The 18187-nt window shown below is 44.0% G+C and overlaps 1 protein-coding gene across 1 annotated transcript in view; it reads right to left on the reverse strand.

The window, feature by feature from the left end:
• Window positions 1–14340, reverse strand: part of ITPKB (inositol-trisphosphate 3-kinase B) — a 70853-nt gene extending 56513 nt beyond the window's left edge. The window contains exons 1-2 of the mRNA XM_072409943.1: window positions 14044–14340; window positions 5732–6986 (exon numbers count right to left, since the gene is read on the reverse strand). Coding sequence (XP_072266044.1) covers window positions 5732–6838 — 1107 coding nt within the window. The 5' untranslated portion in view covers window positions 6839–6986; window positions 14044–14340. The remainder of the gene's footprint in view (window positions 1–5731; window positions 6987–14043) is intronic.
• Window positions 14341–18187: the final 3847 nt, after the last annotated feature.

Genomic DNA, 18187 nt, shown 5'->3' on the forward strand with positions numbered 1-18187 from the left:
TGCTGCAGTAAGAGGTCTTGAGTCTCTGCTGCAATAAGAGGCTTTGTATCTGCTATAATAAGAGGCTTTGTCTCTGCTGCAGTAAGAGGTCTTGACTCTGCTGCAATAAGAGGCTTTGTCTCTGCTCCAATAAGAGGCCATGTCTCTGCTGCAATAAGAGGTCTTGTCTGTGCTGCAATAAGAGGTCTTGTCTGTGCTGTAATAAGGGCCGTGTCTCTGCTGCAAAAGGAGGCTTTGTCTCTGCTGCAGTAAGAGGTCTTGTCTCTGCTGCAGTAGGAGGCGTTGTCTCTGCTGCAATAAGAGGCTTTGTCCCTGCTGCAATAAGAGGCTTTGTCCCTGCTGCAATAAGAGTCCGTGACTCTGCTGCAATAACAGGCTTTGTCTCTGCTGCAATAAGGGCCGTGTCTCTGCTGCAATAAGAGGCTTTGTCTCTGCTGCAGTAAGAGGTCTTGTCTCTGCTGCAGTAAGAGGCCTTGTCTCTGCTGCAATAAGAAGCTTTGTCCCTGCTGCAATTAAACAACACCTGACTGTTTTCAGTCTTTAGGCTCTTTTACAGGTTTGGCCAATCAAGATGGCTGCTCCCATAAGAAGACCAAGCAAAGGTGATATTTGCTCTGCAATAAAGTGAATCCAAAGCAAAACCTTTTTTTTAGTTTTAATCTAGCAATTAATGCATTGGTAATTTTTTTTTTTATTTGCCCATTGAGGAAACTTTCCTGTACTTCCTGTCCTACAAACACAACAGGAAGTCAGAGGAGATCTATAAAAGTGTGAACAAACCCCTTCTTGGACTTTTGTCACTGGAGCAAATGTTACCAATATATTCAAAGTTATGACCCAATGACAACTCGAAATTTTGGATTTTCAGCCACTGGGTTAGTGGTCACCAAAACAAATGAATCTCCCTAAAAAGGACCAATAAAAAGCTGATATGTGTATTCACTTTTCAAAACTAAAAAAAAGTTTGGCTTTCAGAAGTTACATTGTTGATATTCTAAAATGTCACTTCCTCATACGTGTGAAATAAATATGAACTTGTCGGTCAGCTGCTTCTCTTTCACTGTCCAATTACAGGCTGGAGAAAGGACAAAAGCTATGTAATATATATATATAACAATGTTATATAACTGCAGCAAAAAAACTAAATCAGGACTGCTGACCATGTGGATCAGGCTTGGGAGCCAAAGAGCAAGAAAGTGATTTGAGGTTCGGAGCACTGAGCATTTTTAGAGCATGCTATCAGATAATTGCGCATGTGTGTCTCAGAAAGCATCGGAAGCTTCCAGGTGCCAACAATGCTTATGGAAGAATAAGAATCTCTACAGCGGCTCCATAGTGTCCACGGCACAGGAAATCAAAACGAAGAATCATTGGGTAACTTTCTGATTGCATATGAGAAACCTGAACATATTACGTCTGACATATCTTATGGAAAAAAAAAAAATGTCTGGCCAAAATTTCATTTTAACGCAGACCATATGCTCGCTATCCGTTTCCCTTTAAATTGCACTTCCCCACCATTGCTGTGTGTGAATTGTATTAATCCCATAATGTCTGCAATCTGCAATCATTCTCTATATTTTCCAGAAGTTGTCACCCCAGCCGTCCAGGATTCTTCCAGCTCACAGTATGGAGATTCTTTGCACGGAATGGATGGAGATGACTACTTGGCTGTCTCTGTGACACGACCCAGGGCCGCTCCTGCCACCACTAACACCGTCCCTTCCATCCCAAGCCGGGATATGTAAATACGCTGCAGATGTGAGTTTGTTATTGTATGACGTTGTGAATTCCTGGGACACTTTCTGTTTCCTCGGCATTTGCTTTACCCCGGATGATGGTTGCGTAAGCTCCAAAAAAAAGCTAAAATAGAATGTCGTTTCTTGCCAAAATGAAAGCTTCGCCTCGACTGAGAAATGACTTTTATAAACTTTTTGTGAAATTAAACAGATTAAAATATCTGTCCGGGGTTAAAATACGACTCAGCTGGAAATAAATGGCAATGTGTGGGAATCACTGCAGAAATAGAAAGTTAGGGGTGGTTTATGGGGGCAGGCCGGGCAGATCACCGGAAAAGTGGCCTTTTTTTAAGTGGGGGAGGGAAATAAGGATAAGAACTTTTTATGGCTTTTTATGGCAACTTAAATTTAGTACAGTTTTAGCATCCTAAGCCAGACAGAGCTGTACTGAGCTAACAAAGAGCATATGAATATGACTGAAGAATAGATCACATATTGAGTGTGGTACAATTAGATCTCAGAATACAATTCAAAACATTAAGTCGTCCCTTTTACCCGACGCGTTTCGCCGTATGGCTTTGACTGAATTGAAAAAGTTCTGTGTGATAGAGGTTTAATTAGAGATCCATTAGAGATACTAACAGGTTCGGATCATGTAGTAGCGTATGGGAGAGCAAACTTAATTGAAGGAGTCCTGATAATTGGGTTTTTCCAATAATAATAATGATCCGGACAAAAAGCAGAAATGCTGAAGGTATAGAGAGCTGTGGAGTAGAGGAGGCTCGCTATGAAGACCGCCCATTGATTGCTTTTTTTTTTCAGATTGCTCCAAATATAAAAACGATGATCAGAGGACAAGATCATCACTTTTACGAATAATTGCCAGTAAACAGACGCTGCTTTTTACGAGAGGCGGCGCGCTTATAAACCAGCAATCTGCATGGTCAGCACTTTATAAGGAGCCAGAAAGCATTTTCCGCTGCAAAAGTAGCAAACGCCATGATGCCACAATGGAGGTGCTTGGTTCAAAAATCCCCAATGGCACTCTTGCCACAATTGCAGATCTTTGTGGGCCACGTCTGCTACTTTTCCTGGACATAGCATTTGGCGGTTGACTACTCCATTCAAATCAAGGGAGCTGCAGGTCAACACATTGACATAATTGCATGACACTGATCAAAACACCGTCATACAAAATCTGGTCATCCTTAAATATAAACCCTGTATATAAATCTTTAAAAAGTCCAAAACACTTCCAGATTGCCACTTGCATGCTGCACCGGATTTCCAGTCTGGCTACTGATGCACTATGTGTAAAGCTATGTTCATAATAAATACCTGTAATAATCACAAAGCTTTGATAATAAATGAAATAAAAGATTGTGGTCCTCCGACATCGTTCATCAATCAACCATGGTGGTTTGAGGAAAGGCTGAGAATGAATACTATGGAGGAGAGCACAGCAGGGTGCTGCTCAGTGGTCCTCCTCTATCCCCTCTCCATTGAACAGAATGGTGCTATGTGTGCAGCACTCATCCATTCATCTGTTACTGGAGATCATTTCCAGTGACAATCCTCTGACACCCATCGATCGTCTGTACAAGGCGGAGATGTTGACTGACAGCTCGGGAAGGTTTGCTGTCACAGAAGCCGTCCTTAATGGTATGAAATACACAGAAGTGTCAGCAGCCGGTCAGGCCAAGAACACATACATCTGTATTTTGGCAGCATCAATGCTTTTTTGCACAATAAAACATTCATATTTTATAAGACTGGAAAACAAAGAATAAAACATTCATTTTAATATATTCATAGCATTGTGCTGTCATTTTGCTTTGGGCAGCCCTGGAGGCTCTCTCTCTGTAACTCCCGAAAGTGTGAATTTGAATAATTATGATTTACAAAGTCACATCGCTGCAGCAGCCAGGGTTTCTATAAAAACTTATTTACATGGATTCGCTGTGTTTAGTTTGCAGCATAGCAGGTGGTGACTCCATAACACACCTTTGTCAGGGACACACCACTTCATCAGGCACAAAACAAACAATTAATATATTCACCAATAACGACAAAGGATATAAATCTACTCAGTGTGCACTAAATTCCTTTGCAAACCTAGAAAGGTGCAGAGAGCAGAGCTGTGGGTGGGACAGAAAAAGGGGGCGGATACAAGACCAGTCATCCTGCACAAGGAGAAAAAGCAGGAGTGACTGGTCTGTATCTAGAAGAAGTACTGGAATTGTTTCATTCTTTATTACAGCACAGATCTGGAAGAAAGACTCCAAGGAAACCAAGAATATACAAGCCTTGTGCATTCAGATATTTGTCCAATTTTGGCCTCAATAGTTTATGGCAATGCGTGTAACATGCGTGTTTGTTTCAATGCACCACACCACCGAATATTATTGTGGAATTGAGGGCAAAGGGGGACCCACTGAAAGGGCTAGCTGTTCTTTTTGTCAAGGATGCTCCTGTAGCTGATGGCACTCTTCTTCATTGCCCAATGCAATGCTCGGTTTGTTAACAAGTCCTCAGCATCACCATATAAAGCACAAAGCTCACAGACTTACACTTACGGGATGACATCAGAAGTCGGCCCAGTGTGACTTCACAAGCAGCTCTGGGGTCCCAAATGTAAAAAATTTCAGCATTCAGCACCCCTGTGCCATTCTGTCAACTGGATGCTTGGAGAAGGACGGGACTCTGGCCCATTGCCCAGTTTGACCCTAATTTTGCCAAGGGGAGGATAGAACCAAAAAAAAAACTTTCTTACTTTTCGCTCCCACCAGGGCCAGTTTTAGGGGCAAACTGGGCAACGGGCTTCAAAAGTTCCCCAACTTTGCATTGGCATACATTGGCATCTATCAGAGCAAAGTGGATCAGAGATTCAAGATACTGGGTTGCAAGTTGAAAAACATGAAAACAAACAGAGATCTCTTCTTAGGATTTTGAGTTCAGTGAGTCCCCAACTTGCTTGCTAAATTTAGGACCCCGTGGTCTCAAAATAGCCCTTCCAAGAGCATGGTGGCTCAGAGGTTAGCACTGTGGCCTTTGCAGTGCTGGGTCCCAGGTTGGAATCTCCGCCAGGACACTATCTGCATGGAGTTTGTAGGTTCTCCCCATGTTTGCGTGGGTTTCCTCTGGGTACTCCGGTTTCCTCCTACATCCCAAAAACATGCAGTTAAAATTTGGCTTCCCCCCTAAAATTGACCTTAGACTGTATTAATGACATATGACTATGGTAGGGACATTAGATTGTGAGCTCCTTTGAGGGACAGCTAGTGACATGACTATGGACTTGTACAGCGCTGCGTAATATGTTGGCACTAAAAAAAACAGTGTAATAATATTAATTTATGTGAAAAAACTAAACCCCTCTCTTCCTCTATTTGCTTAGGACAATTCCATCTTATCTTCTATCTAGACCTCCAGGTCTCCTTTTGATTTCAAGTTTTTGAACTTGTGACACTATATCTTAAATCTCCCAAAGGATAGGGGGCTGACATAGCCATAAGGGTCCTGTGTACACCCTGAAAACTTCCCATGCGTACAACACACGCTTTAGGGGATACGAGGGGTGTAACATCGGGTTAGGTAGTGTGATTTTGTGCTACTGATGACATCATTTCAAGGGTAACACTTATCCGAGGGGTACAATGGTCTGATAGGACACTGACAAAAATATTTATAGTTGCCCTTGGAAATACCAAATTTGTAAAGTTGTCCACAGGTGCCCAGCAGGTTACATTTTGCTTTTATTTAACCAAAACTGTGGGAATTTCTAACGTTGACTTTGTCCTAATGATCATTCAAATTTACTATAGCAGCACCTCGAACAATCTAAACGTTCCGCGATTACAAAGGCACGGCATTCATTAATGGGAAATGATATTACAGAACAGATTTGAATATATGAAGTCACTTTTCCACAACGTGGTGGAGTAAATATGATATAAAGCCAAATGAATGGCACAGTCTCAGTGCACACTTACCACTTTTGGCTTCTGCTCAATGGTCTGAAGGAACGGAGTGCTTTGTTCTGGGGATTTCTCAGGATCGCTGGAGATGTCGTCTTCCGATTCATCCCAAGAGGAAGAAAATCCAGTAGAAGAAGCGGAGGAAGAGGAAAGTTTTCGGGGAAGAGTTGTTGGGTCAATGGTGGGGCTGTTAGGGTCCATGTTACCATCACCATCCTCCCCGTGGTCAGTGATAATGACGGCAGGGATGGGAGACGTTAAAACGGGTAAGTTGGGTTTGCCGGTGCCCTCTGGTGGAGGGGGAGAGTTGGGTAGCTTACTGGTGGTCTCCACTGAAGTGTTGAAAAGCTGCATTGTATTTGTTACATTGTTAGTTCTACAAATGTCTTTTTCGGCAGTGGTCACCACCGACGTTGCCCCATCCGATACAGCTGGACCTTCTTTTTTGGTCCACGAAGGTTTTCTTCCCAAATTCAGACCAAAAGTAAACACAGTCTCTTCCCGCCTGGAGTGCGGTAGCGGGGACGGGGACCGGCTGACCATACGAGGGCTCCTAAGTACGGGAGAATTCGGACTATTTTGGGCTTGAATGTGAGCTTCAAAAAGTCCAACTACCTGATTCACCTGAACGTTCTGAAGTTCTCGTTGTATCCGAGCTAGTCGCCTTTTCTCCTCCGATTCAGCAGTCCCCAAACCGTTACCCTGTCCGGACCCCAACAACGACCCCAAACGTGAATCGATCACCGAAACGGCTTCTCCAACGTAGCTCCCCTGAAGTCGAAGCGGTGATGGACACCGGCCGACTCTCGGCAACCTTGGTGATTGTCCGTCTCTGCCGTTCCAGCTCGGGCTTCGGCTCCTTGACGTAGTCCGTTCTCCCGGTTCCGGGAAGATGAAAGAAGAGGAGCCATTGTTTCTCGGTGAACTCCCCGGAGTTGAAGGTCCGGGGCTGTAGAGCGGCAGTGGTGGACTGACCAACAGTGGACAATAGGCGCTCCGTCTGTCTGGCACGGGCAACACGGGTCTCTGGCAACTTGGGCTCGTCTTGGTCACATTGCCCGTCTTCACATTGCTGTTATTCATTATCACCAAGCTATTCAAGGCATAGCAATACATAGCCATAGTCCTGTGCTGAGACGAGCTGGAGACGAGCGTGGCACGGAGCACCGGGAGCTCACCACCTGCGATGACTTCTCCGGGACATAGCTTGGGGAGGCGAGCCAAGGAGAAGTGAGCTGGGCTCCTGCCCAAACCTCCATAAACAAATGAGCTGTAAATGAAAAGAGGGGGAGGGGGAGAGACACATGTAAATGACTGAGTACTAAGAGAGACAGAGAGAGAGAGAGAAGGGTCATTAGGAATCGTCAGGGACGAGCTTGTGTGATGTCATCCACACAGATGGGAGTCCTGTCATTTGCATGGACCTGCCCTGAATACCTGCACTGTAAACAACATGCAATGGCAGGTGGACGGGATCAGGCTTGCAGAAGCATGTCACTAATGCGAGCTTCCCTTTTCCTTGTAGTTACCTTCACACTCATCCAGAACTGAAAGCATTTGTATAGTTTGTATACCTGCTGTGCCACTTTTCTGGCCGCATAAGGGGTGGAGGAGAACAATGCACCAAGCCTGCATAACATAGCCAGGTCTCCAGAGGTGACAACACTGTTGGGACATTTAGAAAGCAGTTGTCACCCTGCAATCGGGTTTATATATTCTTACCTAGTCACCACTGCATGAATTGCCATGATCCCTCACATTGGTGCAGGTTGGTAACCCCACCCCTTTACAGTGCTGTATATAGAATGTGCAGTGAACAGACCTGTGGGAGGGGCCTGCTAAACCCGCCCACTACAGATTGTCTATAGACAACTACAGGGGGGCGGAGACTAGACGTGTCACCTAGTGCAAAGACAGAGAGCGGCAGTGACCGGTCTTTGTTACAGGAAGTTGTAACGCAGAGTAAAACTACAAGATTCCCCAAGCCAGCACACAGAGCCCTTGTAATGATATTTGCTGATCCCGGAGTTCTTCTTTTATTTATTCTGTGTATATGGCTTATGCACATTCACCCTCCATAAACCCCCCCCCATTGTACAGTGCAGTGCCATGAACCTCTAAGTGCCACTTCTGTCACTGGTCTACTTCCTGTTTTGTATGGGGTGAGAAAGGAAACTCAAACTTTTGTACTTCCCCTCTCCAGCAGAGTCAACAGCAGAGGTAGTGGAAGAAAAAGTTCAACATCATTTGTGTACAAAGACGTTTCATGAAGACGATAAAAAATTCACAAAAGGCACGGCATCAATTGTACATAGGGATCTATGAGAAGGGGAAGGGCAGGCAGGGGCCCCGAATATCCCCAGTCTGGGGTCACACAGTTGAGCTCCAGGCTGTATGGAGCTGGGGGAGGGGGCATGATACGATCAGGCTGGAGAGATTCATTCTCATTCTATATGATTTTGTCTGGAATTTCAAACATGGCCTTCTAAAGCCTGAGGTTAAACGTTGGGGAAACGTGTAGACTAAGCCTAAAGGGGACACCATGAAAGGTTTAGATGCGAGGGTCCCCCTGGGCCCTGGGCCAATATTGCTCTAGGCTCTGGCCGTGTCCCGGAATAATCCAAGCATTAATGAAGTCAGATCTGAAGCCGTGTTTACACTGCACCAACCTTCCACTTGGTACGGCGCCAAGCCCTGGCGATGGGCAGACGCAGCTTTCCCTGACAGGTGATTCCTCTCCGCCTGGCATCTGTGTTTGTGCTGCCGAGAGCCGACCACAGCTGGGCAGGACGGGGAAATCCCCGGCTGCTGGCACCGGACTGATAAACACGAAACTCGCACTGCACCGGGGGACTGCGCTGGGCCGACCACTTAAAATGGAAACCCCTCAGGCCCCAAGGATGCAACTGGGAATGTCAGATAAGAAGTCCGACCAGAAAACGGCCTGTGGGGCCACCACCAGCTAAACACAGCTACAAAAAATTATTGTATGTTACTTCCGCCACCTTCTAGATTGTAAGCTCTTCGGGACAGGGTCCTCCTCATTAGCAGCCCCTATTAAATGTACAGCACTGAGTAATATGTTGGTGCTATATAAATCCTGTATACTAATAATAATAATAATAATAAGCATAATTGGTATAGCGCCGACATATACCATAGCTCTGCACACACAAAAAAAAAAAGGGCGGCCACATATAACAAAAACAAAATATATATATATATGTAACTTTAAGTGTCTCCTTCCCTACCTAAGTGATCAAATTATTATTATTTATTATTATTATTTACAGTATGTATATAGTGCCAACATAATACCGGTATGTAGTACAATAAATATTGCAGCATTGTAACTCTGTAGCAAGTCACAGGGTGAGAAGGGGTAGGGGGAGGTGCTACACTTTGCCCCTTTTTTCCAAGCAGCCAAGGACAGCACGGAGTCACAGCGGGAAGTGCCATGGCACAATATTTACAGTTCTGTTCTCACTCCTTGGATGCCAGTCGGCCCTGAAGTTGGACCTTCGTCCTTGGAAAAGTTTGTTCTTGGAAATGCCAAACAACTGCAAAGAAAAAATTCCAGGTCTGCTATCCTCATCCTTTGCTTTGCATTTTATATTTGAGAGAATGTAACAAGAAGGTGGGAACCGTCACTCAACACCCCCAGGTGGACAGCCACATGGAGGTTGTACTATTTAAAGGAACCTTACCTTCTGCTATATGTACAGGACACAATACATGTTGGTAAGGACTGATGCCAGCATCACTGAGGACCATCAGGATCACTGCAGGCTCCTCTCTGGATTGCACTGGGGGTAACTGCACATGACTGCCACAATCAGAGGATCACTTAGCTAAGTGATGGGCGCTGCATTGTGGTGCATTAAAAAAATATGCAATGTCACCCTCAGAAATGTCTGGGCTCCATACTAGGTGAACCCCCTATGCACCACTCTCGCTGTATACAGTATTTCCAGCATTGCAAAAGTCAAGCTCTATTGATCGAGGGCCGGTACAGAATTACCCCTTGTGCCCCCCTGGCTATGGGGCAACAACCCATATACAATGAATGTGCCTGGGGCAACACAGCATTAGAAAGGAACACAAGGGGCCCCAAAGTCTCATACAGAGGTCAGATGAAACTATATTTTGTGATCATTTCCAGTGACAGGAAAATGAACGAGCTCTGTACACTGAGCACCATTCTGTTCTATGGAGTGGGGAGGGGGAGAATGAACAAGCAGCTCCCCGCTGGATTCTCCTATAAAGGAAAGTACAGCAGTCGTCCCTACTTGGTCGTTCATCAATCCACCACATCGGGAAACTGCTGTACACATGATAGATTTTCCCTGATCGCTGAACGCGACGGCTGGTCTTGGGTGAGAATCATCTAGCAATGCACATGGTGGAAGTTTATATAATACAGAGGAAAAAATATTCTCTTTCCAAGGTGAATTTTAGTTTACTTTCATCAACCAATGGCATGCAAACAAAAAGTTTATTCTCCAAATTCATCATCACTTAATTCCATTCACCTTGCAAAGTGAACTCCTTCAGGGGGCTCCTCCAGCATCCAATGAGCTTCTTCCAAATGTTCCACTCGCGCTGTAAAGTTGTCATCAACCTCACCTCTTCCGCCATACAAATATTATTAAACAGGATTTATATAGCGCCAACATATAAAGCAGTGCTGTACATTAAATGGGATAAAATGGCTGAGCAGAGGACAAGCAAGGATTGTGAAAATGATTGTGAGAATGACGATGATTTCATGTCAATTTAATGTTTTTTTCCCGTTGCTTGTAAGTAATTTAGAGTTAAGCTGCATACAGACAGCAAATTTCTGCTGCTGGAAATGATCTTCGGTGATTGTTTCCAGTGACAGGAGAAGGAACGAGAGTTGTACACACAGCATTATTCTGTTCAATGATGAAGGAAGGGAGGAGGATGAGCGGGACGCCCCCTTTCCCTGGAAACATTCTCCTCCTGGGATATGACACCGGTCATCCCCGCTCGGCCATTTACTGATCCCTCCGCAACATCCAGGATCCAATTTACACCTCTTTGATTTTATTCCCCATCATCATCCATCTCAGGCGTAGCTATAACAGTGTTTTCCTACAATGATCTAATAAATAATAAATCATCAGCAAATATAAACCCCAAAGCTCGCCATGCACCAACGGCACCACCGCGGGAATCCAAATCCTGATCATTCAAATGATGGACAGCAGGGAATCTGAATAAAAATAACTTTCACTTTCATCATAATTGCCGCCAATTTTGTCATCTTTTTAATAACCTCCAACAAAGCCATCAATTTATAACCCAGTTGTGCCGCCACCGGAGCTCAGCATTCTGGGTCAGCGATTGGATCAGAACACCGACCAGGAAAGATGAATATTATACAACCGGGTCAGCAATGGAAGCTTGCACCACTTTACCTGATGGCCCATAGGAAGTTTCATCTTTTAGATGAGTGATTCTCAAGCAGGGTTGGAGGTTCCTTGAGCAATGAGCAATTTGAGCCTCTCAGGTCAGTTTAATGATCTTTTTGGCATGGCATGTGTAAGGGTGACATTCTTCCCACTGGCCAGCAATGTTCGAGGAATTCATCCCACTGACCACCATGTTAATATACTGTGAGCTGTGGATATAGTAATTATAGCCGGGGTTCCCTGAGGAATGGAAAGTTATTTCAATGGTTCCCTTATGTTAAAATCATCGAGGACCCTTGTCCAATAATCTCATCCATGCCCAATGAGAATGCAAAATTTAAAGAGGCCCTGTCATTTTTTCCAGCTTCCCCCTCCTTGTCTGCCCCTTGTGTAATCACTATAGCGTAGCAACGCGTCCAAGTAATTTTGCTGTCACTACGGCCGTTCCTGAACAATAAAGTCTTTTGCTTTTCATTCAGGTGAGTGCACTACTATGTGACACATAACTCATTCCACGGCACCTGAGCTGGAGAAGAGTCAACAAATACAGAGGCGTCCACAACCGGGGATTAACCAATTCTCTACTGGACAGGCCTGGCCAAAATGGGTGAGAATGGAGAAAGAGGGGTGCGAGGGGTTCATTAATTATTGGGGGGCATTGCATGCCAGCATTTGGCATCGGTCATGGGTGACCCCATGGGGAAGGTGGGGAGTTACTTTCAAGGAGTACAGGGGGATATTTACGCCTTCCCAAAACTGTTTTGGATTTTACAAAAAACTTTTATAAAACATCAAGAAAGTTTTTTGTATTTGCTTCAGGAAAACCTTTCATGTATCAAAATGATTTCTATTTCCCAAAAATGTACCGGTAATATCCCCATTGGAATTCTATAGATCAGTTCTCGTGGTGTCACCAGGAAGCCATAAAAAACTCCCCAACAGAAAGTATCAGCAATGTAAAAGGTGAGGAAAAAGAAAGTCAGCGAAGGAAATGTTAACATTTCTTATTTTAATTTTGGAAAGAGAATAGAAATGGTAAAACAGGTGCTGCTGCGTGTGTTCCATCGGGGAGATCACTTCCTGTCCCAGAGACACAGCAGGAAATAAAATCAGATCTCTCTATAGCGACAGGAAATCCCCTCTGAGACAGCGGTAGCCATAAATATCATTGGAAGATTTCCCCTTAACTTCCTGTTCCTGTGACAACTCAAACGGAATTCCAGTTTTATATTTAACCAGCCCCCATCCTCTGTTCCATCTTTAGATTATATTATTTCAATTAGGTTTACATACACTTTGGAGTCTGTTTATAACAAAGTGAATTTGATATTCACTGAAACATTCCCTGGTGGAGAATCAATTATTGTCAATGAAACATATGGATTTGGACGATTCTCTAATAGTGAATGTTCCAGTAAATGTCAATAATAAATGGAACCCTTTAGTTCTTTATCTAGTTTTGTAACCACATACACTAATTTATGTCTAGGGAATGTAAAGAGAAAAGTTACTTACTTTGTCCTTGCGCTCCTGCAGGATTCTGGAGATTCCTCCAGCAGCGGTCACACTGATGCCATCCAAAACAATGCAGGATCAGCAGACCTGCATTGTGCTATACATATAATATGAACAAAGCAGGGCTGTGGGAGGGGCCTAATAGACCCTCCCACTACAGGCAGACTGCAGGAAGAGACAGGAGGGGCGGCGACAAGACCAGTCAACCTGCACAAGGAGAGAGAGCAGTAGGGTCTGGTCTTTTTTTTATAGGAAACTGTAATGCTGAATTACTGCACCGATCTGGAAGAAATACACAAAACGCGCCAAGATTCATGCAACAATACAGATTATATCTTGAAATAATTCCTTATGCCAGAGATTCGGTGAGCCTATCTCATAGTACATATAGTACATGACCTATGCAACACTTTGCATCCAATATGCCCGTAGGACCCCTGTATTAAAATGGCAAAGGGAAGCAAAAACTCCATATACACAGCTGAGATAAAGCAGATTGTAGAATTAGATTGTAACAAGTAGGATCAGCTTAATTGTGGCCATGCACAGGCTGATATAAGAAAGTGATGCATCAAATATAACCAAACGACAATTGGATCCCCTTCCATAGATTAATAAAGACAATTAAGGTTGTACTCCAAAATGAAAACATGCCACCGGCTCTCTGCCAACCTGTGGTCACCTTGAGTCAGCATGGCATCTGCTAAATAAAAACCACGCTCAACAGCCAATAAGAAAAAAAAAAAAAAGATCAAAAAGTCGCAAATGCTACAAACATTTTTATTGTGAATCTAGTTTGGTGCCGCCATCCCCCTTCCTCTATGCAGAATTCTACGTTTTTGCAGGTTACCAACTTTTTGTGCATTTCGAGAAGTTTCCCCACTTATGCACAGACCTCAGACCCGTCACATAGTGGGCATTTCGGTAAAAGTGATTTTGGGGCATTATATCTGCATGCCATGCTCAATTCTCAACACGCCAGGATGAAAAGAATTATTTAGTGATTTTATAAAACTGATCCAATGAGAGTTGGAAATGATGGTCACATGGTTAGAATAAAGATATTTTGGTGTAAAGCTTTCAGCCCCGTGCCTTGTGTTTAAAATGCCCCTTTATGCTGGCACTGCCAAGGTATTTTTAAATCCTCATTGCAATGCAACAGAGATGGATTGTTATTTACTGCAGAATCCCCATTCTTCCAAGTCCCTGCCTGTAAAGTTACATAACATTCTAAGCAGTCCTGAGCATGGTGATGTGATGGGAAATCTCAATGCCAGGCTGGTGCCATCATGGGAATCTGGGATGTATGTCTAGGGAAACAGGCTGGAGATAGAATAATTGAAGAAAAGCAGGGAATGCCAGGGCTGTGCCACTTACCTGGGCTGGTAATAAGTCCTGCCAGCAGTCAGTTCTCTTCTATAGGCTCTGCTGCTCCTGATGAAGCCTGTGCCCAGGCAGCTCACCCCCCAGGTCCTGTGATCTGTGGCTCTGAGCACCCTGCTCTCCGGGTGCCTCTCAGCTCCTCTCTGTGCTGTGTTTGTTCAATGTGCAATGTCAAAGAATGCAGGAAGGAAGTTGTGAAGTCTGAACTCAGCCGAACAGGCTTCCTTGTGCTGGGGTTTGTGTTAGGAGGGAACTCAGAAAGTTTCCATTGTCAAGGCAGCAAGCTGCACCCAATGCTTGCAGCTCACACAACTGCCTGAGAGAGAGAGGGGGAGCTGTGCCTTCTGTCCAATCACTAAATAGCAGGAGGAGGCAGACACAGACTGAGTGCAATTTGGAAAAGGTTTAATCCTCCTGCATGGGGATGCCTGGGGAGCTTATGTACGCAGACCCAGCAAGACTGGCACACAGCTGCAAACATCCGCCGATGCATCCAAATGTCTATTTATAGATTGCAAGCTCTTTTGGCGAGGGCCGTGGGTAGTGTAGATGTTTACGCTTTGCTGGGCGAAGTGCCTGAAGATGGGTAAGAAGTGGGTAAAAAACCCCCTTAGAATGGAGGTCATGTGGGAGGAAAGGTCCTAACATTGGTGTGGTTTTGTTAGAAGCGCCCCTATACTTTGTTGTACAGTGGGAGAAGGGCCCCTATACGTTGGTAGTACAGTACGAGAAGGGCCCCTTTATGTTGGTGGTCAATGGGCGAAGGGCCCTATTACATTGGTGATTAATTGAAGGAGTGTGCCCTAACATAGGTGTGTTTTTGTTAGAAGGGCCCCTATACGTTGGTGGTACAGTGGGAGAAGGGCCCCATTACATTAATGGACAGTTAGAGAAACTGCCCCTTTACATTGATGGTTAATAGTAGAAGGGCCCCTATACGTTGGTGGTACAGTGGGAGAAGGGCTGCTTTACATTAGTGGACAGTTAGAGAAACTGCCCCTTTACATTGATGGTTGGTGGTAAAAGGGCCCCTTTATGTTGGTGATACAGTGGGAGAAGGGCCCCTTTACATTGGTGGTCAGTAGAAGGAGTGTCCCCTCACATTGGTGTACTTTAGTTAGAAGGGCCCCTATACAATAGGTGTTCAATAGGAGAAATTGCCCCTTTCATTAGTGGACAGTTAGAAAAACTGCCCCTTTACATTAATGGTTAATGGTGGAAGGGCCCCTTTACATTGGTGGTCAGTGGAAGAAGGGCCCCATTACATTGGTAGTTAGTAAAAGGAGTGTCCCCTCACATTGGTGGGCGTTAGAAGGACCCCTATACATTGGTGTTCAATAGGAGAAATTGCCCCTTTACATTAGTGGACAGTTAGAGAAACTGCCCCTTTATATTGGTGGTTAGTGGGCAAAGGGCCCCTTAGGTTGGTTGACAGTTGGAGTAAAGTGTCATTAATGGTCAAGAGGATAAGGACCTTCTTAACTTAGTATTCAGTGGAGTAAGGGCCCCTTTACATTGGTGTGTTTTTGTTAGAAGGGCCCTTATATGTTGATGTTCAATAGGAGAAATCGCCCCTTTACATTGGAAGGAGTTTCCCCTAACACTGTTTTTTTTTTTTTTAGAAGGGCCTTCTTATTTTGGTGTTCAAAAGGAAATTAGACCCTTTTACATTGATGGTCAGTGGGAGCAAGGCCCCTGACATTGGTTGTCATTTGGAGTGGGGTCTTTTGTATCGGTGGTCAGGTGGATAAGGATTCCTTACATTGGCAGTCAATGGAAGAAGGGCCCCTTTACATTGGTAATCATGTGAGAGAAATGCTTCTAACAAAAGGGCCCTTTTACTGGTGTTCAGTGGGAGTAGGGACCCTATATTGGTTATCAGTTGGAGTAGGGGTCTCTTTGGTGAATAGAGGGTTCCCTACATTGGAAGTCAGTAGACAAAGGACCCCTTACATTGGTAGTTAGTGGGAAAAGGGCGCCTCCTACTGGTGGTCAGCAGGAGCAGGACCCGTTATGTTGGTTGTTTGTAGGAGTAGGATCTTTTACATATGTAGTCAGGAAATTAGGGGTCTTAGTGGGAGGAGTTCCCTAACGTTGCTGTTCTTTGTCAAAGGGCCCCTTACATTGGTGTTCAGTGGAAGAAGTTCCCCTTTACATTGGATATCAGTGAGCAAACAGCTTCCTATACTGGTAGATAATGGGGACCCCTTACATTGGTCTCTAACATTAGTGGTCGGGGGGATAGGGTCCTTCTTACATTAATAACCAAGAAAGTTCTTTATCTTTTGTTAGATCCAAAACACCTTTGGAAGCAATATTGAAAAAAATAGATATTAAAAATGTGTAGATTTAAAGTGGAACTCCGGGTTCTCTATCCCCCACCCTCCCCTTACCTAGTACATCCATTGGCACTCTTTTACCAGGGTTATTTTGGCTTATTGGTAGTGTCCTGGGCCCTTCTTCTTCTTCTCCAGTGATGGCTTCCTCTTCTTCTCCACCATTGGCTACTGCGTTCAACTCAGAACAGATGGGAAGTCAATCCTCCAAAGCTCAAGGAACCCCTAACAACCAATAGAAGGACCCTGGTTGTTAATTTCTAGTACATGGCAGCCATGGCTTCCATGATTTAGTTTAAATAAACCTGACTGTCATTTAACTTAGAATCCTGAGGACATCTTGTGGTGAAACAGGAGTACTGCAGGTGACAGCTGCTGAAGGAAGGATAGTATTTCAGCAAAAGCTGCTTTTATATTTACCTTTTTCCTGGGCATTTTATTAATGAATGCAAAAAGTAAGAAAAAACTGTTCCAAAATGATAACTTTCTTTTAAAATAAATTTAAAAAAAATTTAATTGACAGTAAAGTTTGCTGTAATATATTAGCTTTGCCATAATGTCTTCTTATACAAAGACGATTTTATAATTCAAAGGAACAAGAGAAACCATTTCCAAACAAAGCCCAGTGTCCCCGGCACCACCAAGACGAATGAACTGTCTGCAATGTGTCACCGTGGGCTTATAATCATCCAGATAAATCCGTCGCCTGCACCTGTGTGAGCCTCCTAGGTAATCACAGCTTTTATATACCGATAATTACTCTTCACATTCTGCTTATTCATCGTTTTTGCTACTCAACAGCCTGTGAAAGAAAATAATTAATATAGACGGAAGACAAAAATAAAAGTTTTCATGAAAGTTTTGGAAGAAAAATACAAATCAGAACTTTCTAAATATGTTACATTTTGCTGAGACGTAGAGAAGAAAAAACAAGTCTGAAGCCCTTAATAAATGGTGACGTTAAAGCCTAACTCTAAGCTGAGCATCTTGCCCTAGATTCTGTATCAGTCTCACCCCATTTGGGGTTCTTGGAAGGTCTTTGGTCGAGGTATTGCATGTTATGGTTCTTCATTTTCTTTTGACAGCTGTGATCCTTCTATGAGAATGACCAAGGGGGCGTGTCCATGACATCCTGGGCTTACAGGGGGCGTGTCTATGACACCCTGGGCTTACAGGAAGTGGTTTAGTGATGATGTCACTGATGATGCAGAAAGTCTTTACAACCTAGAAGACAAGCAGTGTTGTTCCTCTAAACCAGAATTTTTTAACATAGGGGGAACCCTTAAAAGAACTTTCAGGTGTTCAGGGAACCCCTTCTATAATTCCTATATCCACAGATCACAGTACATTAATGTGGTGATCAGTGGGAAGAATTCCTCTTACATTGCTGGCCAGGACCAAATAATCAGACACAATGATCCTGATTTATTAAAACTGTCCAAGACTGGAGAAGATAGACGATCCTAGCATGGGAGAACCTGGGTGATCCAACAAACCTGGAATGGATTTCTTAAAAATAATTTGCTTTTAGTTGGAAAATGTTTCCAATCCAAGACCAGATCCATTCCAGGTTTGCTGGATCACCCAACATCTCCCATGACAGTCTTGGAGAACTGTAATAAAATCACACTCACTGTATAGGGTTACACACATGGCTCGGCTGGAATTCCAAATATTCCCCATTTCCTATGGCAATAACGCTGATTATTATGCGAGGTCGCATTGCTGGATATGTCGCATGTAAAGTTGCTTTTTGGCGGTCTGAAAATTTGAGATATATAGGATTTTTCCTGGGAAAAAAA

Source organism: Pyxicephalus adspersus, chromosome 4 (genome assembly GCF_032062135.1).
Source record: "Pyxicephalus adspersus chromosome 4, UCB_Pads_2.0, whole genome shotgun sequence".
In the NCBI taxonomy this organism is placed as follows: Eukaryota; Metazoa; Chordata; class Amphibia; order Anura; family Pyxicephalidae; genus Pyxicephalus; species Pyxicephalus adspersus.